Raw genomic sequence first — 26,469 nt, 5'->3', positions numbered from 1 at the left:
GCCCGTGAGGGATTACAATCTACATGGTATGGGAGAAGGACACTTTAGGAGAGGGTAAAGTAGGGGTCATGGCAGTATAGAGGCAGCAGGGTCACTGGTTGTAGGCTTGTCTGAAGAGGTGGGTTTTTTAGGTTTCTTTTGAAGGATTCCACTGTAGGTGAGAGTCTGATATGTTGGGGGGTAGCGAGTTCCAGAGTATGGGGGATGCACGGGAGAAATCTTGGAGGCTGTTGTGAGAAGAGGTGATAAGAGGAGAGGAGAGAAGGAGGTCTTGTGAGGATTGGAGAGTGCGTGTGGGGATGTATCCGGAAATTAGCTCAAAGATGTAGGGGGGGGACAGGTTGTGGACAGCCTTGTATGTATTTTTTTGTATTTTGAACTAAACTCGCTGGGCAAAGGGGAGCTAGTGAAGGAATTGGCAGAAGGGAGAGGCAGAGAAGTAACAGGGTGAGAGGTGGATTAGTCAGGCAGCAGAGTTGAGAATAGATTGTAGGGGGTGCGAGAGTGCTAGATGGAAGGCCAAAGAGGAAGATGTTCTAGTAGTCTATGCGGGAGATAATGGGGCATGTACAAGCATTTTCGCAGACTCAAAGTTGAGGAAAGCGCGGGATGCGGGAGATTTTTTTGAGTTGGAGGCGGCAGGTGGTGGAAAGGGCTTGGATGTGCGGTCGGAAAGGAGAGGGCAGAACAGACTGCAGAATCCAAGGTCACTCCAAGGCAGCGGACTTTGTTGACTGGGAGAGTGTGCAGCCATGATCGTGATAGATAGGTCTGTTGGGGGGATTGAGCAAGATGGGAGGAAAGATGAATTCTGTTTTATCATGTTAAGTTTTAGAAAGCGAGAGGAGAAGAAGGAGGACATGGAAGATAGGCATTATGGGATTTCTGGATAGTAAGGTGGTGATCTTTGGACCAGAGAGGTAGATTTGTGTGTGTCAGCATAAAAGTGATACTGAAAGCCATGGGACTCTATGAGATGTCCAGGCCGAAAGTGTAGATAGAGAAGAGCAGGGGGTCCCTAGGACAGAGCTTGCGGGACACAACAGAGAGGGGATGAGACGAGGAGGTGGTGCGAGAGTGGGAGACGCAAAACGTCCAGTCTGTCGAGGTCTGATGTAATCCAGGAGAGGGCCAGGTCAGTGATGCCAAGAGATGAGAGAGTTTGTAACAGAAGGAGTGGTCGACGTGGCCAAAGGCAGAGGACAGGTCAAGGAAAAGGATGCCAGAGTAATGTTTTTGGTTTTGGCTGTTAGTAGGTCATTGTTGACTTTGGTGAGGGCAAGTCTCAGCTGAGTGGTGGGGTCGGAAGTCAGATTGTAGCCGTGTCAAAGAGGGAGCAGGAGGAGAAATGAGAGGACAGTCAGAATGGACATGTTGCTCAAGTAGCTTTGAGTCATACGGGAGAAGTGATATGGGGTGATAACTGGACAAAGAAGATGGGTCAAATTGGAAGGCTTTTTGAGGATGGGTGTAATGGTAGCAGGTTTTAAAACCAGAGGGGAAGAGACCAGAGGTTAGTGATAGGTTGAAGAGATGAGTTAGGGCTGGGATAAACACTGTGGTGAGGTTAGGGATGAGGTGGCATGGGATTGGGTCAAGTGCACAGGTGGCGAGATGTGATCTGGAGAGTAGAGTGGAGAGTTTTTCTTCTGCAATGGTGGCTATCATGTACCATTCCTTTTATAATCCTTTTAGAAGTTATGAATTAATTACTACAGTTTGCATTAAGGTCCAGATGGTTGTTGCCAGTTGGGGGTGTGTCCCTGCACAGTCCGACAATGACCCCCACTCCCCAAATGGTAACACCAGATGGACTTTAATTGCAAACTGCTAGCAATTCATTCATAACATCTAGCAGGAATAATAGAGGAACGACACAGAGTCATAAGAATAGATACTCCAGAATTATTACAAGGGGGGTGCAAGAAGTAGGTATTAAAACAGACCTGTCAGGAGAGGGGACAGCTCCTCTTTAACGTGGACAACCCAAGGACATATGCTTGATGTGATTTTTTTATATATATATTATGGTTATAATGCTTTTATTTAAGTGTAATGCTTTACCTGAGGACCTCTGCTCATCTGAATAGAGGGTGATGCCCTCTGCCACCTCTTCTGCGTCAGCTCCTCTGATAGTCGGCGATTGAACTGCACCCAAGCACAAGGACAAGTTAAGGGTCTGCAAGTAAGTACTAATTTATAAGACATTTCTAACCAAAGGCAATCTATGAGTGGTGGTGTCAAGGGCCATGGTATGCGATACAGAAACATTTTGGGTGGAGTTCTCATTATACTAAACCATATATGTAAAAAAACACCCCCCCCCCCCCCAACTAGGGCTGTACCGGGTACTCAGGTAAATCGAGTAACTCGACACAGGAAAATCCTTGATCCAAATTTTTGTCATGAGACCATGGAGTGCGAGTGAAGCGCTTGCAATTACTCACGCTCCATGCTCACCAGCTGGCCCGCACCGCGCCGCACTGGATCCTGAGAAATTATCAGGACATAGTGCACGTAATGTGCGCACTATGACCTGACGCTGTGCCGACATCAGGAGGACAGTGCCAGGCGCGAAAGAAAATGATGGAAGATATGGTGAAGTGTCTGCAGTGCCCCTACAGGAAAGGTAAGCATTTCACTGGGACGGAATGCTAGGAGCGGAGATTGTGGCACTGGGTAGCTGAGGAATGGAGGACTGGTGGCCATTGGGAGCTGATGTAACAGAAGTAGTCCCGATTGTCCTGGGGGGGGGGGGGGGGGGGGCTGATGGCACAGAGGACTGATAGCGTGGGGGGGCTGATGGCACAGAGATCTGATGGCACTGCGGGGAACTGATGGCACACAGAGGACTGATGGAATGGGGGGAGCTGATGGAATGGGGGAACGGCATCTTGTGTGGGTATGCCATAAAAGTCTAAGATGGAAATACCCTACAACACTGTTTATTCCACCCACAGGGGAAAAATCTACCATAAAAAGGGTTGTACCAGGCTTTAAAAAAAAGTTAGAATATATCCACAAGATAGGGGACAATGGGTTGTGGGGATACAACCGCTGGGACCCCCACCGATCCCGATGCACACTATAGGAAAAAGGGTCAGCCTCTCTGGTGGTTGGGACCATGGGGGCGCACATAGGCCGGTGCTTTTTCCTATATTGTGCAAGCACGACCACCACTGATGGATTGCAGGGTGGTATGTTACCACGAGCAGCGTATAATGTGACAGAAAAATAAATCCAGGCAGCAAAGGAAGCAATATGGATAATAACAATACATTAGTAAGTGGCTTGAATAACTTTCTCTACATGATAAATGCCACTCACTGAAGGGAGACAAGCCCTTTAATGCCGCGACAGTCCTGGACAAAATACATAAGTGATCAAAAAGTAACAGTGGTACCCATCTGTGGATAGAACATTACCCCTATAACAGCCTGCTGCCCACTTACCTCAATCTGACCGTGCTCTCTGAAGGATAACTTGACATAGGAGTAGCGGCTGGTTTGGTATGGTCCAGGTTCTTTGTTTGGAGATGGAGGGTGGAGATGCACTACAATTTTGGCACTGTGAAAACAATGGTTACACTTTATTAATACTGCAGTAAAGGGGTCATTTACTATTCCGAAATACACATAAATTAGGAGTATTTAAGGCGCAGATGCGGCCAAACAGTTAGTTATGCTGCTATCTGCCACTTCTCTCCGCTCACGCCAGGTCTAAAATTGTGGGCATGGCATGGGTGGGGAAGGGGACAGGCCGACAGGCCCATCTCATTCATCATTTTCTACTCCTGTTTTAGGTGTAGAAAATGGTCTAAATGGTATAACAGCAAGAAAGCGGTCTTACATTCAGAACTGGCGCTGGAGGCCTCAAAGTCATGGGGAGTCCGGCACTTCTCTAGAACTTCGGTGGATCTTCTGCCAGTTTAGGGCTTTATTAACACCGATGTCTAAAATGCCAGTCTTAATAAATGTGCCTCTAAGTGTACAGGAGCCATTGTTTTATACAGTTCTATTTTACCTCTATTACCATGTCCATCCACATCACTGTCCTCACATCCAGAAATACTTGCTAATATTTAATATGAACAGGATGATCTGGTTAACATCAGCAGTCTGTGATAAGATAACCCAACAGAAATGAGAAGGACATCTTCAGAATTTCAGTACTGTCACCATAAACCCTGTGACTGCATTTCAGCACAGGGTTAAAGGGAGCCCGTCACCTATTGACACCCTATGTAACCAATGCTAATGCGCTGTTCCCTTAGGCTAGTTTCACACCAGCATTCACAGCCTGCCAGACCCGGCATAGCCGAATGCTGCCTGAATCCAGCAGCAACCTGGCAAACATGCTGACAAACAGCTTGCCGGAAGGCTGTACCCACGTGTACCAGTAGGGTGAAATGAGCCCAAAGGTCCCTTTACACCAAGCATGTCAAACTCAAAGGCTAACATGGGCCAAAAAAACAAAATTTAAGTTTATGTGGGCCGCATCAAAAAAAATAAAAAAATAAATCGTACATTTTCATAGAACAACATTGTTGTTTCATGACTGCTGACCCCCAACATCCCCGTTGCCAATAACACAAGTGAGACCTATATATATATACAAATATTAAAACTTCACTATAAGACGCACCTAGGTTTTTGAGGAGGAAAATAAGAAAAAAAATATTTTTAACCAAAAGTTGTGCTTTTTGGTGGGCTTTGAATTAATGGTGGTCTGTGCATGACACTATTATGGGGGATCTGTGGATGACGCACTGTCATGTGGGGGATCTGTGGATGGCACTGTTATGGGGGACCTGTGGATGGCGCTGTTATGGGGGATCTGTGGATGGCACTGTTATGGGGGATCTGTGGATGGCACTGTTATGGGGGATCTGTGGATGGCGCTGTTATGGGGGGATCTGTGGATGGCGCTGTTATGGGGGATCTGTGGATGGCGCTGTTATGGGGGATCTGTGGATGGCGCTGTTATGGGGGATTGTGGATGGCGCTGTTATGGGGGATCTGTGGATGGCGCTGTTATGGGGGATCTGTGGATGGCGCTGTTATGGGGGATCTGTGGATGACGCACTGTCATGTGGGGGATCTGTGGATGACGCACTGTCATGTGGGGGATCTGTGGATGACGCACTGTCATGTGGGGGATCTGTGGATGGCGCTGTTATGGGGGACCTGTGGATGGTGCTGTTATGGGGGATCTGTGGATGGTGCTGTTATGGGGGGATCTGTGGATGGCGCTGTTATGGGGGATCTGTGGATGGCGCTGTTATGGGGGATCTGTGGATGGCACTGTTATGGGGGATCTGTGGATGGCACTGCTATGGGGGATCTGTGGATGGCACTGCTATGGGGGATCTGTGGATGGCACTGCTATGGGGGATCTGTGGATGGTACTGCTATGGGGTGGGATATCTGTGGATGGCATTGTTATGGGGGTGGGGGATCTGTGGATGGTGCTGTTATCGGGGATCTGTGGATGGCATTGTTATGAGGTGGGGGATCTGTGGATGGAACTGTTATGGGGTGGGATATCTGTGGATGGTACTGCTATGGGGTGGGATATCTGTGGATGGTACTGCTATGGGGTGGGATATCTGTGGATGGCATTGTTATGAGGTGGGGGGATCTGTGGATGGAACTGTTATGGGGGGGGGGATCTGTGGATGACACTGCTATATGTCATCCACAGATCCCCCTCATAACAGTGTCCCCCAATACACCGGCCCTCTGCTCACCGAAGTATTTATAAACGTGAATCCTTATCCTGTTATTAAGTTGAACTAACGCTGCGCTCTCCCATGTTCCCCTGTATCCCCACAGCACTTACGAACACGCTTCCATAGCAGGCAGAGCGGACGGCACCAGTAACGTCACTCACTGACGTCGAGCGCCTGCTCCGCCTGCTTCATTCATAAAGTGGGCGGAGCAGGCGCTCGACGTCAGTGAGTGACGTTACTGGTGCCGTCCGCTCTGCCTGCTATTGAAGCTTAAGTAAGTGCTATGGGGATACAGGGGAACATGGGAACAGGGGAGAGGGCAGCGTTAGTTCAACTTAACAACAGGATAAGGATTCACGTTTATAAATACTTCGGTGAGCGGCGGGGCCCGGTGTAAGAGTACAGTGACTGCACCGGGCCCCGCCCCTAGTTACGGACTCCAGCCCCTCCTCTCTCCCGACTCATACATAGCAGTCTGCGATGCTGCATCTTTGCCGGGCCGCAAAGATATTCATTGCGGGCCGCATGCGGCCCGCGGGCCGCATGTTTGACACCCATGCTTTACACTGTACAATAATTTTGCAGGTGACAGAGGAGGCAGGTTGGGCCCTTGCAAAGATTGATAATGCCCTGCTGGGCACTTGGAGCCTTAGGCCTCTTGCACACGACCGTATGGCTTCTTCAGTATTTTGCAATCCGCAAAAAACGGATCCGCAGAAAATACGTCCGTGTGCATTCCGTTTTTTGCGGAACAGAACAGCTGGCCCCTAATAGAACAGTCCTATCCTTGTCCGTTATGCGGACAATAATAGGACATGTTCTATCTTTGAACGGAAAAACAGAAATGGAAGGCATACGGAGTACCTTCCTTTTTTTTGCGGATCCATTGAAATGAATGGTTCTGTATACGGAACGCAAAAAAACGGAACGGAAAAAAAAAATATATATAAAGGTTCGTGTGCAAGAGGCCTTATTTGCAGGCAGATTTCCAGTCTGCAGGTGTAGAGGACAGGTGATTTCACAGGAGGAGGGGGAAGGCCCTAGTAAAATTTACAGCCCAAAAGGAGCTTGAAACGCATAAGCGGGTAGGTCTTGTATCTGTGGTTTCGAACCATCATGTTTTTAATGTAATTCGGAATAAAGCAGGATTTTAATTTTGTTGTGGCGCTGAAACCATTCCTACTGTCATGCGGTAAAGATGCTTGGTCCAGCCTGCTTTTCAGTCTAAGATATACACATTGGGGGGGGCATTTATCATGTCCTGTGTGGCAGGAAACTGGCGCCAAAAAGTTGCCGTTCGCCCAGGTTGGACAAAATTTGGTAACTTGTTTGAGGTTTTGAGCCCCAGTTTCCAAGATGCTGGCGTAGAGGGGCAGGGAATGGGCGCCTATAGCTTGGAGACTGGCCTATATTATAGCATAAACCCCTTGCTAGTGTAGATATCAGTTTTGGCGCAGACACACCGGAACAGATGCGCCACAATTAAGAGGCAGAGCAGCAGAGGCTTTGGAGTACAAGACAAAAAAAAAAAACTTAAGAAAAAGAACCAAGGAGAGTAAGAATTTGGACTCCCGAGTCTGATGTTAACGTCGGCTTCCCTTGGGAGCTCTGTTCTTTCGCAAATCAAAAAGTTACTAATATTATATTTGGTTCCTTATGAAACGTACCCTAGCGTGTGAGCGACACGGGGACACTTCCAAGCTTTACTGGGGGCAGGGGCAGTACTTTTATTTGTTAGGGTACATTCAAGTAAACCACAGCAGAGAATACGGCTCAGATTCTGACGCGGAGCCGCAGCAAAATCCACATGAATCACTTGCGGGTTTTGCTGCGGATTTCACTTCTGCATCACAAAGGGAGAAGCGGTGGAGAATCACAACATATAGACATCTGCGGATCGCAAATGCGCACCGCAGGTGAATTTATTCTGCGTTTTGCTTTTTTTGCAGGGTTTGGATGCGTTTTCTTAATGTTTCATCACTTCACTGGTACAGCACAGCAATGCGAATTTGCCACATGAAAATCCCCAGCCTATCCTCCATGTGTGAACATGCCCTAAGGGTATTTTTCGTTGCCACTTTTGAGCATCTTTTTGGATCGCTACACGATACTCGCCTTTTTCCAATCCCTCCCGCTTGTTCTTCTGAGAACACAATCTGAGAAAGTGGAACAGCAACGCAGAAATCCTGCAGAAAAACGGTAAGAAAAGAAGTGAAATGCAGAGGAAAGTTGGAAGTGCCCAAGTTCACCTCCTCATATTAACAGGTTGTCTCACTTCAGCAAATGGCATTTATCATGTAGAGAAAGTTAATACAAGGCTCTTACTAATGTATTGTGATTGTCCATATTGCTTCCTTTGCTGGCTGGACTCATTTTTTTCATCACATTATACACTGCTCGTTTCCATGGTTACGACCACCCTGCAATCAATCAGTGGTGGTCATGCTTGCACACTATAGAAAAAAGCGCCAGCATCTCTGGCGGTCGGGATCCGTACATAGTGTAGTGCTTTTTCCTATAGTGTGCAAGCACGACCAATACTGATGGATTGCAGGGTGGTCGTAACCATGGAAACGAGCAGCGTATAATGTGATGGAAAAATGAATCCAGCCACCGTTTAACAAACGGGTATACAGAGCAAAGAGCTATTATTATTATTATTATTATTATTAAAAGATATTAGCTCAGTTGTATATTTTGTCACAGGATATGTCATAAATGACAGATGGGGGGTGCCACCTCCGAGACCAGTACGAGGGTCCCCTGAGGAGCCTAGGCACTTGACCGACGACTTACCACCTTCAGGGGCTCAGCTAAGGGTAAAAAACCATGGCGGGTGAGAGAAACCATACATGAGTCAGTCAGAAGGGGTAGGCGGAAATGTTTTCACCGAAAATGTATTTTTTTTTTATTCATACCCTGATATTTTATGCATTTCACCTCCCATACACCTATTCATAGACAGGGAAAGATTGGGGATGTGACAGATTTGACAGAGTATTGTAACTTCAGGCTATACAACTCCACTCGCTTCACTCCCTTTCACACGACGTTACTTAAGAAAAGGGACTGTGCTGAAAGGACCCCTTTAAAGAGATTGTCCAGGATTTAAAGGGAACCTGTCACCAGGATTTTGTGTATAGAGCTGAGGACATGGGTTGCTAGATGTCCGCTAGCACATCTGCAATACCCAGTCCCCATAGCTCTGTGTGCTTTTATTCTGTAAAAAAACGATTTGATACATATGCAAATTAACCTGAGATGAGTCCTGTATGTGAGATGAGTCAGGGACAGGACATCTCAGGTTAATTTTCATATGTATCAAATCGTTTTTTTACAGAATAAAAGCACACAGAGCTATGGGGACTGGATATTGCGGATGTGCTAGCGGCCATCTAGCAATCTATGTCCTCAGCTCTATACCCAAAATCCTGGTGACAGGTTCCCTTTAAAAAAACAAAACAAACACAATGCAGGGAACGTGGTGAAACATAAAAAAAAAGGGTCTAAAAAAAAATGCACATTATATGACATGCCCCATGTTTAGACAAAAAAAATATATATATATATTTCATTAATTTCATATTTCAAAGTGTGTGGGGGGGGAAGGGGGGGCTTAAAGGGCTCACTCAGCCAAGCACTGGCTTCTATAGGGGTAGGAAGGAAGACCCAGACAGGTAGACGCAGGCCGGGCTCCCCCCTGTAAGCCACAGCACTGGCAGTGTACGGCTTGGGGTGTCCACCATGGTTACTATCCAGGGAGAGGACTGGGCGACTTGTCTGAAGTCCCAGGTTAGGGGTAAGCATGAAGAGGTCACATACAGGCAAGGTGGAGGGAGACTGCAAACTGGGCCAGTGATGGGCTCTGCTCTGGATATTAGTAGGGCCACAGCTTACAGACAAAGCAGCAGCTGGCCCACCGAGGCAGCACGAGGAGGACGTGACCAGGGGGTCCTGCACGAGGTGGAGACAACGTGCTGATTTTTTATTTATTCGCTGCGCTCGTTTGCTTCCCCTCTGACTAGGGACTACAAGGTACAGGAATCTTTTTAGCAAGATTTTTTTTTTTCCTTGCTAAAAAATTGTTTTTATAGTCTGAAAAATCTGCAACTTTACTCCCCTAGGTAAGTGCGCTGCCGCTCCAGCTTCAAAGCTCTGGGGGTCCTCCTGGTTTCTGCGGTGATGATGTACAGCCACGTGACCCCAGCAGCAGCCGTGTGCCGTACATGCAGGCATCGCCACTGAGGCAAGTGAACGTACAGCATGGCTAATAATGAGGGGACCACAGAAGCCATGGCACTGGCACAGCAGGGCATTTACCAATGAGTAGTTATTTATTTTTTACCATGTTGCCTCTTTTTAGTACTGTAAAAAAAATGTTTTCTGTAAAACTCCTTAAAGGGGACCTGTCATCTGTTCTAGTAAATAATTGTATTCCACATGAAATAGCATTTCTAGAGCATCTATTCTTATAACTTGACGTTATACCACTCTATTATTCCTGCTAGCAGTTTATGGGTGTCATCAGTGGGGGTCAGTGCCGTCAGTGTCAGACTATGAAGGGACACGCCCCAGCTGGGAACTTGCAGAAATAATAAAGGAACGGCACAACATAGAGTCACAAGTATAGATGCCCCAGACTTGTTATTACATGGGGGATACAAGTAGTTACTAAAAATCACGTCACAAGAGGCCGTCTTCTTTAAAACAAAATATACCAAAAATGATAAATGGTGGAACTTACATGATTTTTCTGGTCTCTCCAAATTAGCCTGTGAGTGGTCAAGAGAAGCGTGCCGCTGTCAAACTTACTCTGATGGAAAAGAAAGTGAAAACATAAAATCAATAGGGACGTAAAATCTACCTAGACAGAAAACAGTCACAAAGTAACAACCGTGAACTATGCTCCATGTGTAAGGCTTCGGTCACATTTTTTGGGCTCCTCTAGAAGTATACATCAGGAGTAGTGTTGAGCGAACGTGTGTTTTAAATTCGGCGTCTAAAGTTCGGGTTATCGAAAAATCGCGTAATAGATTCCGCTACCACGGACCATAACTTGGCCCGTGGCAGCGGAATCCATAACGCGATTCTTCGATAAGCCGAACCCGAACTTTAGACGCCGAACTTAAAACAAGTTTGCTCAACACGAAATCAGGAAAAATCCTTAGCAGAATCCTCCAACCTATGTCACCATGGTGATGGATCGTGTGAGGACCATGTGATGAGCGCAGTGACGTCATCACAGGTCCTATTCCTCAAAAGATGAAGACAGAAGAGATGCCGGCTGCGCGATCAAGTGGATTAAGGCGAGTTAAATTTTTATTTTATTTTTTTTAACCCCTCCAGCCCTATTGTACTATGCATTCTGTATTAAGAATGCTATTATTTTCCCTTATACCCATGTTATAAGGGGAAATAATACAATCTACAGAACACCTAACCCAAACCCGAACTTCTGTGAAGAAGTTCGGGTTTGGGTACCAAACATGCCGATTTTTTTCTCACGCGCGTGCAAAACGCATTACAATGTTTTGCACTCGCGCGGAAAAATCGTGCATGCACCTGCATCTTATCCGGGCAAAAAACACGACGCCCGTGTGAAAGAGGCCTTACAGTTCTGAAATGTATTGGATAACACTGGCAGCATTAGGTTAGGGTTATCCAATATATTACAGACCTCTAAGAGTTTACATAGCATCATAAATCAATAGAATGCAATGCGACCCCGGCAGTGCTGGGAGGTCAGGACGGGAGCTGTCCGATACTCACGCTGCCAGTCCGGAGCGTGACGCTCGCTCGTATGTAACTAGCCTAAAAAAAAACAACACTATGGAGGGTGCATGGGGGTCTATGAATATTGTTGGAACATATAGTGAAGGTTTTTATTTAAAGTGGCTCTATCACCAGAATGAACCCTATACAACTAGACCTATAGGGTTGATGAAGCCGATTTAAAGGATACCTTTCTTTTCTCTGTAGGAACCTGCGTTCTTTTATTATATGCAATGAGCTATTGGAGCATCCAGGAGGCAGACACATGCATACCCCAAACATATGCCACTGCCAAGTCATCCCATGGCATCTGCCACCTGTAGGGTCTCATGGTACAACAACAAATAGCAGATGGCACACAGTAAGAAAAATAGATAGACCAACAAATACTAGTCCCACGGAGGCTAAAATGACAAGGGGTCCTCTACAACAATCAGCATTTCACACCGGTCTTTTATTCCCCTGTGAGGATGAGGCGCATGTCTGGCAGTCCGTGCCTTCGGAGTGAAAATCTACTTCACTTAGTGGAGATTGTCAACAACTTTGACACCTATATCTGGCGCAAGTGAATATACCAAGGCCACTGGCGCAGCCACAGCCACTCAAACGGCAAAGACAGTAAAAAAAAAAAAAAAAAAAAAAAAAAAAAAGACGCCCAAGACAAAATATTGTCGCACGGGCATTAAAAAGTCACAAAAAGGGGGTTTGAGGCTTTTTTTTATTTACATTAGTAAATGACCCCCATTGTCTTGGCCTTTGTCAGGTAAATGGGGGGCCTACAGATGCATTTATCATATATTCCAGGAGCTTTCCAGGTGTATGTGTTATAGGGGTTGTCTAGTTTTAGCAAGAAAACTAAAGCCTCATTCACAGTCAGTGATTTCCATCAGCGATTGTGAGCGTCCACAGACATGAGGTAAAAGGGAGAGATCTGATCCTGTTCTGTGTTTAGAGTCGCACCTGGTTTTGGCTCAAAATCACTGATGGAAACCACTGACTGACTGTGTGAATAAGGCCTCATGCACACGACCAATCAGTTTTTTTTGCGGTCCGCAAACCGCGGATCCGCAAAAAACGGAAGCCGTCTGTGTGCTTTCCGCAATTTGCGGAAAGGAACGGGCGGCACATTGTAGAAATGCCTATTCTTGTCCATTTTGCGGACAAGAATAGGACATGTTCTATTTTTTTGCGGGGCCACGGAAGGGAGCAACGGATGCGGACAGCACACGGAGTGCTGTCTGCATCTTTTGTGGCCCCATTGAAAACTGCGGCTTGGATGCGGACCCGAAAAAATGGTTGTTTGCATGAGGCCTAAGGCCGAATGCACACGGCCCTGGTATCCCGGCCTGGAATCCAGCTGAGAGCAGGAGCGCACGGCGCCATTGGTTGCTATGACGCCGTGTGCTTCATGCAGCCGCTGCACTACAGTAATACACTGGTATGATCTATACGAGTGTATCACTGTACAGCAGCGGCGGCATGAAGCGCACAGCGTCATAGCAACCAATGGCGCCGTGCGCTCCTGCTCTCAGCTGGATTCCAGGCCGGGATACCACGGACCGCTCTCGGCTGTGTGCATTCGGCCTAAGGCTATGTACACCTCTGGGGGCAGGTTTTTTTTGCATTGTACTCATTTTGAGCTAAAAATCATGTTTTCTATTGGTCTTTATTAAAAAAAAATATGGAGCCTTTTTATCTGTACAGAGCTGAGATGTTCTAGAAGCAACCTCTGGACTTTCTTTTCCGTCAGACCATGAGCTGACGGGCTCCTTATCTCTGCTCTCTGACATTATAAACACTCACTATAGCTCAGTTCTTATCTTAATGATAAGAATGTGGCTTATATAACGGTTTATGACCTCTTAGTAACTTAGAGATACGGTTTATTAGATGACGGCAGAAAGTGAAAGTACCAGTCACACAGAACCTACGGTCACAACTGCTTTTTCCTTTCCAGGTTTAAGATCCGTCATAGAATCTCAAAACCGGAGGAAAACGCTTCAGTTTTTGCCCCAGTCATTGTCAATGGGGACAAAACTGAACTAAAAGGGAACACAGTGCACCAGAATGCATTCAGCTCGGTTTTGTTGCATTCCCATGACGGACAGAAAACTGCTGCAAGCAGCGTTGAGCGCGTCATGGGAAACTGATCAAGACAATGTAAGTCAATGGTGTGGGATCCATTTTTTCGGACCAAAAAAAAACAGTCCAGCACCCATTAACTTACAATGGTCTAAGTGCGGGATCCGTCTTGTTCATTTTAGAGATAATACAACCGGATCCGTTCTGAACGGATGCAGCCGATTGTATTATTAACTGGATGGGTTTTTGCTGATCCATGACGGATGCAAAAAAAAAAAATGCAGATTTGAAAGTAGCCTTAGATAAACTGTTGACTCTTGTGACAGAACAGCTCAATATTTTTAATAAAGAACAATTGAAAATATTATTTTCAGCCAAAAATGAGTAAAACGCGATCCTGAACAAACATTGCCTCTGAAGGTGTACATAGCCTTTAAAGAAGAAAAAATAAAATCTCCAGCGCCGGGTGTTGCTCCGGTTCTCCATGCCGGGCTTGGTTTATTCGGCTGCAGCAATAACATGAGACTGGTGCTGCCAAACACTGGCATTAACAGTGCCCCTCTGAGGTCAGCGATTGGCTGCATGAGTGACAGCAGTGCAATTTCAGCTGCTGGTTACGGGTCATTCCAAAGCCGGTGGTGGGGAGACACATAGCGGGGCTGACGGATCTTTAGTTGAGCTCACTCCCCAGTGATGTCTGCCATCTTGTAGAAAATCCCTTTAATCCCACCAAGAAAACACAGCTCGGGAAAGCTTTAGCAGAGAGCAGCGGTTACTCCGGCCTCTGAGATCTCCTGCACAGACAGAGGAGGAGATGAAGATGAATGTGTCGGCGCCCTCCACCGCCACCTTTTTTGGAAAGTGGAAAGGGCAGCATTAAAAATGCCACTTAAAAAACTTCACCCAATGGATGCCAAAATAGCGCCCTCCGCTAGGCTGGTATATGTCATGAAATAGCACAGTCTACCGCACTGGTCCATACCAGGCGCCCAGTAAAGCCCTATGTGCGCGCTATATGTTCCTCTATAGAGCACAGATGCTATGGGGTCTGGCTATACAGTGACACACAGAGTGAACGCAGCTTTGTCTTCTGTAGTAGACCGTGGTTTCCATTCACTGAACGCAAGCAGAGATCTTCCAGGTGAAGAACTGATACAGAACCTATATCATTGCCTCTGGAGTTTCTAGTAAATACACGACTCCCCAGCACGGAGGCTGCCCCCTGCCGCTCAGTCTGCGGTGACTTCCCCCACCTTGTCCTCCCCATCTGACAGGCGCACTCCGCGCTGCTGGATCACCAGGGTCTCGTCTATCTCCAGCAGGCCGGAGCACCAGGAGAAGCGGTCCATGTCCCCGCACAGCGCCGCAACCAGGAACAGCCAGGTGTCAAAAAGCCCAGGAAACTACAGGACCTTAGATGATGACGTCGGGATCATGTGATCAGTCACATGTGTGCCAGGAGCCGGACTTAATTACTGCGCATGCCCATCTTGGCTCCAATAATCCACGCCCACCAGTGCGGAGTTGTTGCTGCTGTTGCAGCTGCTCAGACGTTATACTGTCACGTGACGTCAACTTTAAACTGATTCGCTGACTGTCAACGACAACACAGGCTGAGAGGCTTGCAGCAGCCTATCAGCGTGTCCGGTGTTCTCAGGGGTGTGCTGTGATTGGTCAGTGCGGAAGACGCTGACCAATCCGGTAGGCGGTCGCTGAGGCTGTTCTGTGGTGCGCTTTTCAATTCAAAAGAGAACTTCAGGCGGATGAAGGCAGACATGAGTGTGACTACCGGAGCCGTGCAACGGACCGCCCGCCGAGGTGAGGGGCTTTGTATTGTGTCCTATGTAGAGCTGTATTTACTGGTGCTGCTGTCACAGACGCCGCGTCTGAATACAGCCCAGTAGAGCTCCGTCTGTACTCCTCATGGATGTGTTGTAGGCCGGGCTCACGTCTGGTTTGCTTTATCTCTAGCGTATATGTTTGAGTACAGTAAAACGTATTGCTTGCCGCACCCATGGGCTATAACGGGGCTAGGTCATCAATATCAGATCGGCGGGGATCGCTCCTATAGAAGTGTATAGGAAGCGGCCGGGATAGCTTGGGAGTAATTCCAGCTGCTCACCGCTGGGGGTCCGACCCCCGCCGATCCTTAGGATGGGTCATCAATAAAAATACCTTGGACAACCCCCTTAAAGGGAACCTGTCACCAGCATTAACCCTCCTTAAACTGGCTGACTTTAGCAATGTACAATGTCAGCAGAATCCAACTCTGCTATTTTTGTAATATGCTAATTAGCCTGTAGGAGTGGGCGGGGCGTTGCTCATAGAGGCTCCGCCCTGTGTTCTGTCATTCTGCTGGACCTTATCGAGATGTGAGTCCCTGCAAATCCTCCAATCACAATCCTGTGGGTGCAAATGTAGGCGGGTCCTGGGCGTCTCCTCTGCTCTTCCACAGGCAGATCACTGTGCCCAGCATATGCCGATGAGCTTGACCATGGAGCGGGCGCTGCCCCAAGACGAGGTGCTGTGGGCACAGGCGCCGAGCCTCTTGGACATGGCGATATCTATGGCCATGAGAGAGTTCCAGGCGATGCCTTTAAAGGGAACCTGTCACCGGGATTTTGGGTATAGAGCTGAGGACATGGGTTGCTAGATGGACGCTAGCACATCCGCAATATCCAGTCCCCATAGCTCTGTGTGCTTTTATTGTGTAAAAAAAAGATTTTATACATGTGCAAATTAACCTCAGATGAGTCAGAGCTTGAAAATATGACTCTTCTCTGGTCACACAAGTAAGATATGACTCTTATGTTAATTTGCATATGTATCAAATCGTTTTTTTTACACAATAAAAGCACACAGAGCTATGGGGACTGGGTATTGCGGATGTGCTAGCGGCCATCTAGCAACCCATGTCCCCAGCTCTATACCCAAAATCCTGGTGACAGGTTCCCTTTAAAGGACGGGTTGAGCTGCATGCAGTCCTCCTCCGCCAGGACCCGCCTACATTTGCACCCGCAGGATACGGATTGGAGGATTTGCAGGGGTGTGTGAATGTGTGTGAGGCTGCTGATTGGTGGTTTTCCGGAGACTCACATCTCGATAAGGTCCACCCGAATGACAGAACACCCTGCCGTCTTTGATTGACAGGCCGGCGTTCTGTCAGAAAACCTTACCTCGTCAGATTCCCTTACCCCACGTGACTACCGGGGGTGTTCGCCTGTACCAGGGCATGGGTGAGGTAAAATTACAGTGAGTGTTGACTCATGGACCCGCTAATTCATCAATGGTGGACGTGCTGCTCTTTAACCACTTAAAGGGTTTCTATCACTTCGTATGCCATAATTAGCTCTCAGACACTAGCGATCCGCTAGTGTCTGCTCTGGCCAACCATCCTAATATAACAGCTTTTTGGGCAGCCGTTTTGCAAAAAAAATAACTTTTATAAATATGCTAATGAGCCTCTAGGTGCTATGTGGGCGTCATTAGCACCTAGAGGCTCCGTCTACCTTCATACACAGCCACCGCCCAGCGCGTCCCTCCAGCCCGCCCATCTCCTGATGAATGCGATCCTCCGTGTGACGCAACGGACGAATTCTCGCGCATGCGCCGTGCACGGCTGTATTCAGCGCATGCGCAGAGAATGTCTGACCGCTTCCCTGCTCAGACATCTCCACTGCGCCTGCGCCGATGACGTCATAGTGCTCCAAGGAACAGGCGCAGTGGAGATGTCTGAGCAGGGAAGCGGTCAGACATTCTCTGCGCATGCGCCGAATACAGCCGCGCACGGCGCATGCGCGAGAATTCGTCCGTTGCGTCACACGGAGGATCGCATTCATCAGGAGATGGGCGGGCTGGAGGGACGCGCTGGGCGGTGGCTGTGTATGAAGGTAGACGGAGCCTCTAGGTGCTAATGACGCCCACATAGCACCTAGAGGCTCATTAGCATATTTATAAAAGTTATTTTTTTAGCAAAACGGCTGCCCCAAAAGCTCTTATATTAGGATGGTTGGCCAGAGCAGACACTAGCGGATCGCTAGTGTCTGAGAGCTAATTATGGCATACGAAGTGATAGAAACCCTTTAAGGACCAGAGGTTTATACCCCCCTAGTGACCAGGCCCTTTTTTACAAATCGGCACTCCACAACTTTAGCGGTTTATTGCTCGGTCATGCAACTTGGCACCCAAATGAATTTTACCTCCTTTTCTTCTCACAAATACAGCTTTCTTTTGGTGGTATTTGATTGCTGCTGAAATTTTTCTGATATTAATCAAAATAGACCGCAATTTTCTAAAAAAAAAAAGTGTATTTTTAACTTTTTCTGGTAAAATTTGTTCAAATAGAATTACATTTCTATACAAGTTTGTGTCAGAATTTATTGTGCTACATTTTTTTGATAAAAAAAAATCCAATAAGTGTATATTTATTGGTTTGCGCAAAAGTTATAGCGTTCACAAACTATGGTACAAAAATGTGAATTTCCGCATTTTGAAGCAGCTCTGACTTCCTGAGCACCTGTCATGTTTCTTGAGGTGCTAGAAGGCCAGGATCGTATAAATACCCCCCAAATGACCCCATTTTAGAAAGAAGACACCCCAAAGTATTCGCGGAGGGGCATGGTGAGTTCATGTATGATTTAATTTTTTTTCACAAGTTAGCGGAAAATGACACTTTCTGAGGAAATAAAATAAAGTTTCCATTTCTGCTAACTTCTGGCAAAAAAAAAATAAAAAAAATCTCCCACGGACTCACTATGCCCCTCAGTGAATACCTTGGGGTGTCTACTTTCCGAAATGGGATCATTTGTGGGGTGTGTTTACTGTTCTGGCATTTTGGGGGGGGCTAAACTGTGAGCAACCCTGTAAAGCCTAAAGGTACTCGTTGGACTTTCGGCCCCTTTACTCACCTAGGCTGCAAAAAAGTGTCACACATGTGGTATCGCCGTACTCAGGAGAAGTTGGGCAATGTGTTTTGGGGTGTATTTTTACATATATCCATGCTGGGTGAGAGAAATATCTCTGTAAATGACAACTTTTTACATTTTTTTTTTTTTTATACAAAGTTGTCAATTTAGGCTACTTTCACACCTGCGTTTAGGTCGGATCCGTCTGGTATGTGCCCAGACGGATCCGCACCTATAATGCAAACGCTTAGATCCGTTCAGAACGGATCCGTTTGCATTACCATGAACAAAAAAAAAAATATTTTTATTTTTTATTTTTTTTTGTTCATGATAATGCAAACGGATCCGTTTTGACTTTACATTGAAAGTCAATGGGAGACGGATCCGTTAGAAAATTTGAGCCATACTGTGTCAACTTCAAACGGATCCGTCCCCATTGACTTACATTGTAAGTCTGGACGGATCCGTTTGCCTCCGCACGGCCAGGCGGACACCTGAACGCTGCAAGCTGCGTTCAGGTGTCCGCCTGCTGAGCGGAGCGGAGGACAAACGGAGCCAGACTGATGCATTCTGAGCAGATCCGCATCCATTCAGAATGCATTAGGGCTGGACGGATCCGTTCGGGGCCGCTTGTGAGCCCCTTCAAACGGAACTCACAAGCGGAACCCCGAACGCTAGTGTGAAAGTAGCCTTACAGAGATATTTCTCTCACCCAGCATGGGTATATGTAAAAATACACCCCAAAACACATTGCCCTACTTCTCCTGAGTACGGCGATACCACATGTGTGACACTTTTTTTACAGCCAAGATGCGCAAAGGGGCCCAAATTCCAATGAGTACCTTTAGGATTTCACAGGGCATTTTTACACATTTGGATTCCGTGAGGGGTATGGCGAGTTCATGTAAGATTTTATTTTTTGTCACAAGTTAGTGGAATATGAGACTTTGTAAGAAAAAAAATATATATATAAATTTCCGCTAACTTGTGCCAAAAAAAATATATCTTCTATGAACTCGCCATGCCCCTCAAAAGTGATCTTTATAGCGCCACAGCAATTTTACGGTGTTTTTGCAGTGATCAGAAGAAAAAAATTCTGTCACTGCGGTGGGGCGGACTGAACGCAAGTGTGGGCACAAGATCAGGCCTGATCGGGCGAACACTGCGTTTTTTGTAGAGCCTATAGAACATGACCTATTCTTGTCTGCAATTGCGGACAAGAAAAGGCATTTTCTATATAGTTCTGGCAATGTGCGGATCCGCAAAATGCGGAAAGCACATTGCCAGTGTCCGTGTTTCGCGGATCCGCAAAACGCATACGGACGTCTGAATGGAGCCTTACAGGTGGGTGATCAGGGAGTCTATATGGGGTGATCAGGGGTTAATAAGTGACGGGGGGGGGGGTGTAGTGTAGTGGTGTTTGGTGCTACTTACTGAGCTGCCTGTGTCCTCTGGTGGTCGATCCAAGCAAAAGGGACCACCAGAGGACCAGGTAGCTGGTATATTAGATGCTGTTACCAAAACAGCGTCTAATATAACCTTTTGGGGTTAAAAAAAATCGCATCTACAGCCTGCCAGCGAATGATCGCTGCTGGCATGCTGTAGATCAACTTCTCAGCTGCGCGTCGCTGTGAACGCGCGCGCGTTCACGCGAAATCTCGGCTCTCGTGAGATGACGCGTGTATGCGTCCAGGAGGAATAACCCGGCCGCCCCTCAGGACGCATCCCTGCGTTAGGCGGTCGGGAGGTGGTTAAAGGGCACTGTCTGATAGGTACGGGACCCACACCTCTCTTTGGAACGGAGCCCACAAAGTGAAGAAGGGTCCATGTGCAGCCGCCCTCCATTTACTTCCATGGGACTGCTGAAAATAGCAGAGCGTGCTTCTCGGCTATTTTTGGCACTGCCATAGGAATGAATGGAGGGCTTGATGCACCCTCCTTCACTTTGCGGGCTCTGTCCTAAGGATAGGTGTGGGTCCCACCTCTGGGACCCGCACTCATCAGACCTATCCTAGCGATATGCCCCCAATGTCTGAGATAATCCAACCCCTTTAATAATCAATATTCCCCATAACAGGTTATATTCCGGGTAAGTGCACAGGCACCATTGACTTACATTGTTTTTCATGCCGGATCCATCTTGATCCCATTCCATGCTGCACACAAAAACGTATGCCAACATGGGAATGCGATAAAACGGAACGCATTCTGGTGCTCTCCGTTCCGGTTTGTTCAGTTTTGTCCCCATTGACAATGAATAGGGACAAAACGGAAGCGTTTTCCTCCAGTTTTGGGACCCTATGCCAGATCTCACAACCGGAAAGGAAAATGCAGATGTGAAAGTAGCCTTAAATTTTTTTTCACGGAATCTGCAATGGAGGCCTCTAATGTGAATGAAGCTTAACTTTCCAGTATCCTGACATTTGGATGTTGGATTCCGTGTAAAGTCTCTCCCTAAGTTCATCTATTCCTCCTACAAGTAAGGCCCCTTTCACACGAGCAAGTTTTCCACGTGGGCGCAATGCGGGACGTGAACGCATAGCACCCGCACTGAATCCTGACCCATTCATTTCTATGGGTCTGTGCACATGAGCGTTATTTTTCACACATCAGTTCTGCGTTGCTTGAGAATTGCAGCATGTTCTATATTCTGGACCCATATAAGTAAATGAGGCTTCAGTGAAAAACGCATTGCATCCGGAAACAAGTGCGGGTGCGATGCGTTTTTCACTGATGGTTGCTAGAAGATGTTGTTTGTAAATCTTCAGGGTTTTTTTTTTTTTTATCACACGTGTGAGAAACGCATCAAAACACATTGCACCCGCGCGGAAACAACTGAACGCAATCGCAGACAAAACTGACAGAACTTGCTTGCAAAATGGTGCAAGTTTCACTGAACGCATCCAGACCTAATCCGTCACGCTCGTGTGAAAGGGGCCCAAGACCCTCACTTATTTTCATCCAGACCCACAATGTGTTTACTGGGTTCCCTACTCCAAAGGCAAAATGTTGTGCAAGGTGAATACAAGTGATGACCTGCTCAGCGTTAGTCATTGCATGCTGAGGATGGGGGCGCAAGCAATGTGGGCAGCTCCCCTAGACGTCCAGGAAGTCGGGGGCCCACCTCTTAGACATTGATGGCATAGACTTTGGTATGGGGAAACCCTTTAAAGGGTTTCTGTCACCCCGCAAAACTCATTTTTTTTTTTTTGGATAGTTAGATTCCTCATAGTGCGATATAGCAGAATATAATGCTCTTACTTACTTTCATGCGGCCGATTCTTTATAAAACGAACTTTTATAATATGTAAATGAGGGCTCTACCAGCAAGTAGGGCGTCTACTTGCTGGTAGCTGCTGCAGAAATCCGCCCCCTCGCCGTGTTGATTGACAGGGCCAGCCGTGATCTCCTCCTCCGGCCGGCCCTGTCAGTAATTCAAAAATCGCGTGCCTCGCGTCATTCGGCGCAGGCGCTCTGAGATGAGGAGGCTCGTATCCTCAGCACTCCCTCAGTGCGCCTGCGCCGATGACATCACCGAAAGAGAAGACGTCATCGGCGCAGGCGCACTGAGGGAGTGCTGAGGAGACGAGCCTCCTCATCTCAGAGCGCCTGCGCCGAATGACACGAGGCGCGCGATTTTTGAATTACTGACAGGGCCGGCCGGAGGAGGAGATCACGGCTGGCCCTGTCAATCAACACGGCGAGGGGGCGGATTTCTGCAGCAGCTACCAGCAAGTAGACGCCCTACTTGCTGGTAGAGCCCTCATTAACATATTATAAAAGTTCGTTTTATAAAGAATCGGCCGCATGAAAGTAAGTAAGAGCATTATATTCTCCTATATCGCACTATCAAGAATCTAACTATCCAAAAAAAAAATAATATGAGTTTTGCGGGGTGACAGAAACCCTTTAAAGGGAATCTGTCACCTGCTTTTACCATTTTAAGCTGGCACCATCTCTATGTTGACTAAAGTAGCTTATTTCCAGCAGTCTTCTTTTTACTTGATTTAGTTTTGTAGTTTTGATATAAAGCGCTTTTTCTGTTATGCTAATTAGGGTCCAAAGTGCCCAGAGGGGCGTTTTTTTCACTCTCTGGTGCCCAGTGACGCCCCCCTGCAGTGCCCAAGAACGCTTCCTGATCATCAAAACACCTCCCACAGCCCGGCAAACGGTTCCGCCCCCTCCCCACGTCATAGTCTACCTTATAGAAATGCCCCGTCCTTCTTCCTGTCTGCGGCCAGAAAACTCACGCAGGCGCAGTACTACCTGCGGCCTGCGCGATCATCAACGTCCTGAGGGCAACAGCGCTCAGGTCACATCACTGGGCTCGGCGCATGCCCAGTGAGACTTTTGAGGCTGTTGCCCTCAGGAGGTTGATGATCGCGCAGGCCGCTGGCAGTACTGCGCCTGCGCGGGTTTTCTGGCCGCAGACAGGAAGAAGGACGGGGCATTTCTATAAGGTAGACTATGACGTGGGGAGGGGGCGGAACCGTTTGCCGGGCTGTGGGAGGTGTTTTGATTATCAGGAAGCGTTCTTGGGCACTGCAGGGGGGCGTCACTGGGCACCGGAGAGGGAAAAAAGCGCCCCTCTGGGCACCTTGGACCCTAATTAGCATAACAGAAAAAGCGCTTTTATATCAAAAGGACAAAACGAAATCAAGTAAAAAGAAGACTGCTGGAAATAAGCTACTTTAGTCAACATAGCGATGGTGCCAGCTTAACCACCTCCGGACCGCTGTACGCAGATTCGCGTTCCGGAGGTGGCAGCCCTGCGCTCAGCGACGCATATACGCGTCATCTCGCGTGAGCCGGGATTTCCTGTGAACGCGCGCACAGGAACGGAAGGTAAGAGAGTTGATCTCCAGCCTGCCAGCGGCGATCGTTCGCTGGCAGGCTGGAGATGTGTTTTTTTTTTTAACCCCTAACAGGTATATTAGACGCTGTTTTGATAACAGCGTCTAATATACCTGCTACCTGGTCCTCTGGTGGTCCCCTTTGTTTGGATCGACCACCAGAGGACACAGGTAGCTCAGTAAAGTCCCACCAAGCACCACTACACTACACTACACCCCCCCCCCCGTCACTTATTAGCCCCTGATCATCCCATATAGACTCCCTGATCACCCCCCTGTCATTAATTACACCCCTGTCATTGATCAACCCCCTGTAAAGCTCCATTCAGATGTCCGCATGATTTTTACGGATGCACTGATAGATGGATCGGATCCGCAAAACGCATCCGGACGTCTGAATGAAGCCTTACAGGGGCGTGATCAATGACTGTGGTTATCACCCCATATAGACTCCCTGATTACCCCCCTGTCATTGATCACCCCCCTGTCATTGATCACCCCCCTGTCATTGATCACCCCCCTGTAAGGCTCCATTCAGACATTTTTTTGGCCCAAGTTAGCGGAATTTTTATTTTTTTTTCTTACAAAGTCTCATATTCCACTAACTTGTGTCAAAAAATAAAATCTCACATGAACTCACCATACCCCTCACGGAATCCAAATGCGTAAAAAATTTTAGACATTTATATTCCAGACTTCTTCTCACGCTTTAGGGCCCCTAGAATGCCAGGGCAGTATAAATACCCCACATGTGACCCCATTTCGGAAAGAAGACACCCCCAGGTATTCCGTGAGGGGCATATTGAGTCCATGAAAGATTGAAATTTTTGTCCCAAGTTAGCGGAACGGGAGACTTTTTGAGAAAAAAATAAAAAATATCAATTTCCGCTAACTTTTCCAAAAAAAAAAAAATTTCTATGAACTCGCCATGCCCCTCATTGAATACCTTGGGGTGTCTTCTTTCCAAAATGGGGTCACATGTGGGGTATTTATACTGCCCTGGCATTCTAGGGGCCCAAATGTGTGGTAAGGAGTTTGAAATCAAATTCTGTAAAAAATGACGAGTGAAATCCGAAAGGTGCTCTTTGGAATATGGGCCCCTTTGCCCACCTAGGCTGCAAAAAAGTGTCACACATCTGATATCTCCGTACTCAGGAGAAGGTGGGGAATGTGTTTTGGGGTGTCTTTTTACATATACCCATGCTGGGTGAGATAAATATCTTGGTCAAATGCCAACTTTGTATAAAAAAATGGGAAAAGTTGTCTTTTGCCAAGATATTTCTCTCACCCAGCATGGGTATATGTAAAATGATATCCCAAAACACATTCCCCACCTTCTCCTGAGTACGGAGATACCAGATGTGTGACACTTTTTTGCAGCCTAGGTGGGCAAAGGGGCCCATATTCCAAAGAGCACCTTTCGGATTTCACAGGTCATTTTTTTACAGAATTTGATTTCAAACTCCTTACCACACATTTGGGCCCCTAGAATGCCAGGGCAGTATAAATACCCCACAAGTGACCCCATTTTGGAAAGAAGAGACCCCAAGGTATTTCGTGATGGGCATAGTGAGTTCATAGAACTTTTTATTTTTTGTCACAAGTTAGTGGAATATGAGACTTTGTAAGAAAAAAAAAAAAAAATCATCATTTTCCGCTAACTTGTGACAAAAAATAAAAAGTTCTATGAACTCACTATGCCCATCAGCAAATACCTTAGGGTGTGTACTTTCCGAAATGGGGTCATTTGTGGGGTGTTTGTACTGTCTGGCCATTGTAGAACCTCAGGAAACATGACAGGTGCTCAGAAAGTCAGAGCGGCTTCAAAAAGCGGAAATCACATTTTTGTACCATAGTTTGTAAACGCTATAACTTTTACCCAAACCATTTTTTTTTTTACCCAAACATTTTTTTTTTTTATCAAAGACGTGTAGAACAATAAATTTAGAGCAAAATTTATATATGGATGTCGTTTTTTTTGCAAAATTTTACAACTGAAAGTGAAAAATGTCATTTTTTTGCAAAAAAATCGTTAAATTTCGATTAATAACAAAAAAAGTAAAAATGTCAGCAGCAATGAAATACCACCAAATGAAAGCTCTATTAGTGAGAAGAAAAGGAGGTAAAATTCATTTGGGTGGTAAGTTGCATGACCGAGCAATAAATGGTGAAAGTAGTGTAGGTCAGAAGTGTAAAAAGTGGCCTGGTCTTTCAGGGTGTTTAAGCACTGGGGGCTGAAGTGGTTAAATGGTAAAAGCAGGTGACAGATTCCCTTTAAAGCAAGTCTGTCCCATTAATGTAACTATTCTTTTGGTTTTCATTTCAGAAGAAAAAAAGAAACTGGAGGTTTTTGTAGCCAGAAGAGCGGCTTCTCAGAAGCAGAGTGCGCCAGACAAGCGGCCGGAAATCAGGTTGGTCATCTCTACCTAGCCATTTATCCGTTCCCTGCAGTGCGCACAGTGGCCTAGACTTACTAATGTGCCAGCGCTAATAGCCGGTCTAGAACGGTTGCACAATTTGGTGCATCTTGGGTTTCTATACTTTTTCCGGATGTCCTCAGCAAGGGGACAGGACCAGAGATGTGCCATTGTGTCACCATTCTGGCATAAAAGTCTGACAGTAAGCCGACCAATATACATGCATCAAACTTCTCATCCAGCCTGAGATAAACCTGGTGCAGGTCTACACAGCCTGTCTGAAGCTGGATTTCCACGCTTCTTCCTGACAGTCGGCTGCTCGTTCAGTGAAGGAGACCGCTGTATTTACATGTAGTGATCACCTCCACAGTATGAGGACCAGGGAACGCTATTGTGATCCCTCGACCTCATACAGATTTATGGTTTCTGAGCAGCAGATCGCCGTTTAGACCGCACAATCTGCTGCCCGCAAGCCATGATCAGTGGTGCCCACATGAATGTCAGTCAGAAATGACATCGGATATTGATTGAAGATGTTTGCGTGGTTTTCTTGGCAGTGCAGCCACTTCAGGTTGGGAAACAGTTAGGATTTCAGCTCATTGACCCTGCCAGTGACATGCCAGACGTGTGTGGTGGATTTCTCCTTTAGCTTGTGCTAAATTTTTGCAACTTGCACACCTTTGAAATTTGGTCAGGTGGATTCATACAGC

The 26,469-nt window shown here is 46.9% G+C and overlaps 2 protein-coding genes across 2 annotated transcripts in view; one reads left to right on the top strand and one right to left on the bottom strand.

The window, feature by feature from the left end:
- VPS36 (vacuolar protein sorting 36 homolog) overlaps positions 1–15,021 on the bottom strand; it is a 59,048-nt gene extending 44,027 nt beyond the window's left edge. Inside the window, exons 1-5 of the mRNA XM_040426071.1 lie at positions 14,839–15,021; positions 10,476–10,544; positions 7,847–7,917; positions 3,453–3,567; positions 2,065–2,148 (exon numbers count right to left, since the gene is read on the bottom strand). Coding sequence (XP_040282005.1) covers positions 2,065–2,148; positions 3,453–3,567; positions 7,847–7,917; positions 10,476–10,544; positions 14,839–14,934 — 435 coding nt within the window. The 5' untranslated portion in view covers positions 14,935–15,021. The remainder of the gene's footprint in view (positions 1–2,064; positions 2,149–3,452; positions 3,568–7,846; positions 7,918–10,475; positions 10,545–14,838) is intronic.
- A 328-nt stretch (positions 15,022–15,349) lies between these two features.
- The window catches only part of CKAP2 (cytoskeleton associated protein 2), a 37,739-nt gene continuing 26,619 nt past the window's right edge, over positions 15,350–26,469 (top strand). The window contains exons 1-2 of the mRNA XM_040426069.1: positions 15,350–15,403; positions 25,669–25,753. Coding sequence (XP_040282003.1) covers positions 15,361–15,403; positions 25,669–25,753 — 128 coding nt within the window. The 5' untranslated portion in view covers positions 15,350–15,360. The remainder of the gene's footprint in view (positions 15,404–25,668; positions 25,754–26,469) is intronic.

The sequence above is a fragment of the Bufo bufo genome, chromosome 3 (assembly GCF_905171765.1).
Source record: "Bufo bufo chromosome 3, aBufBuf1.1, whole genome shotgun sequence".
Lineage (NCBI taxonomy): Eukaryota > Metazoa > Chordata > Amphibia > Anura > Bufonidae > Bufo > Bufo bufo.
The sequence above is the reverse complement of the archived record's forward strand: the minus strand, read 5'-3'. Positions and strand labels throughout refer to the sequence as shown.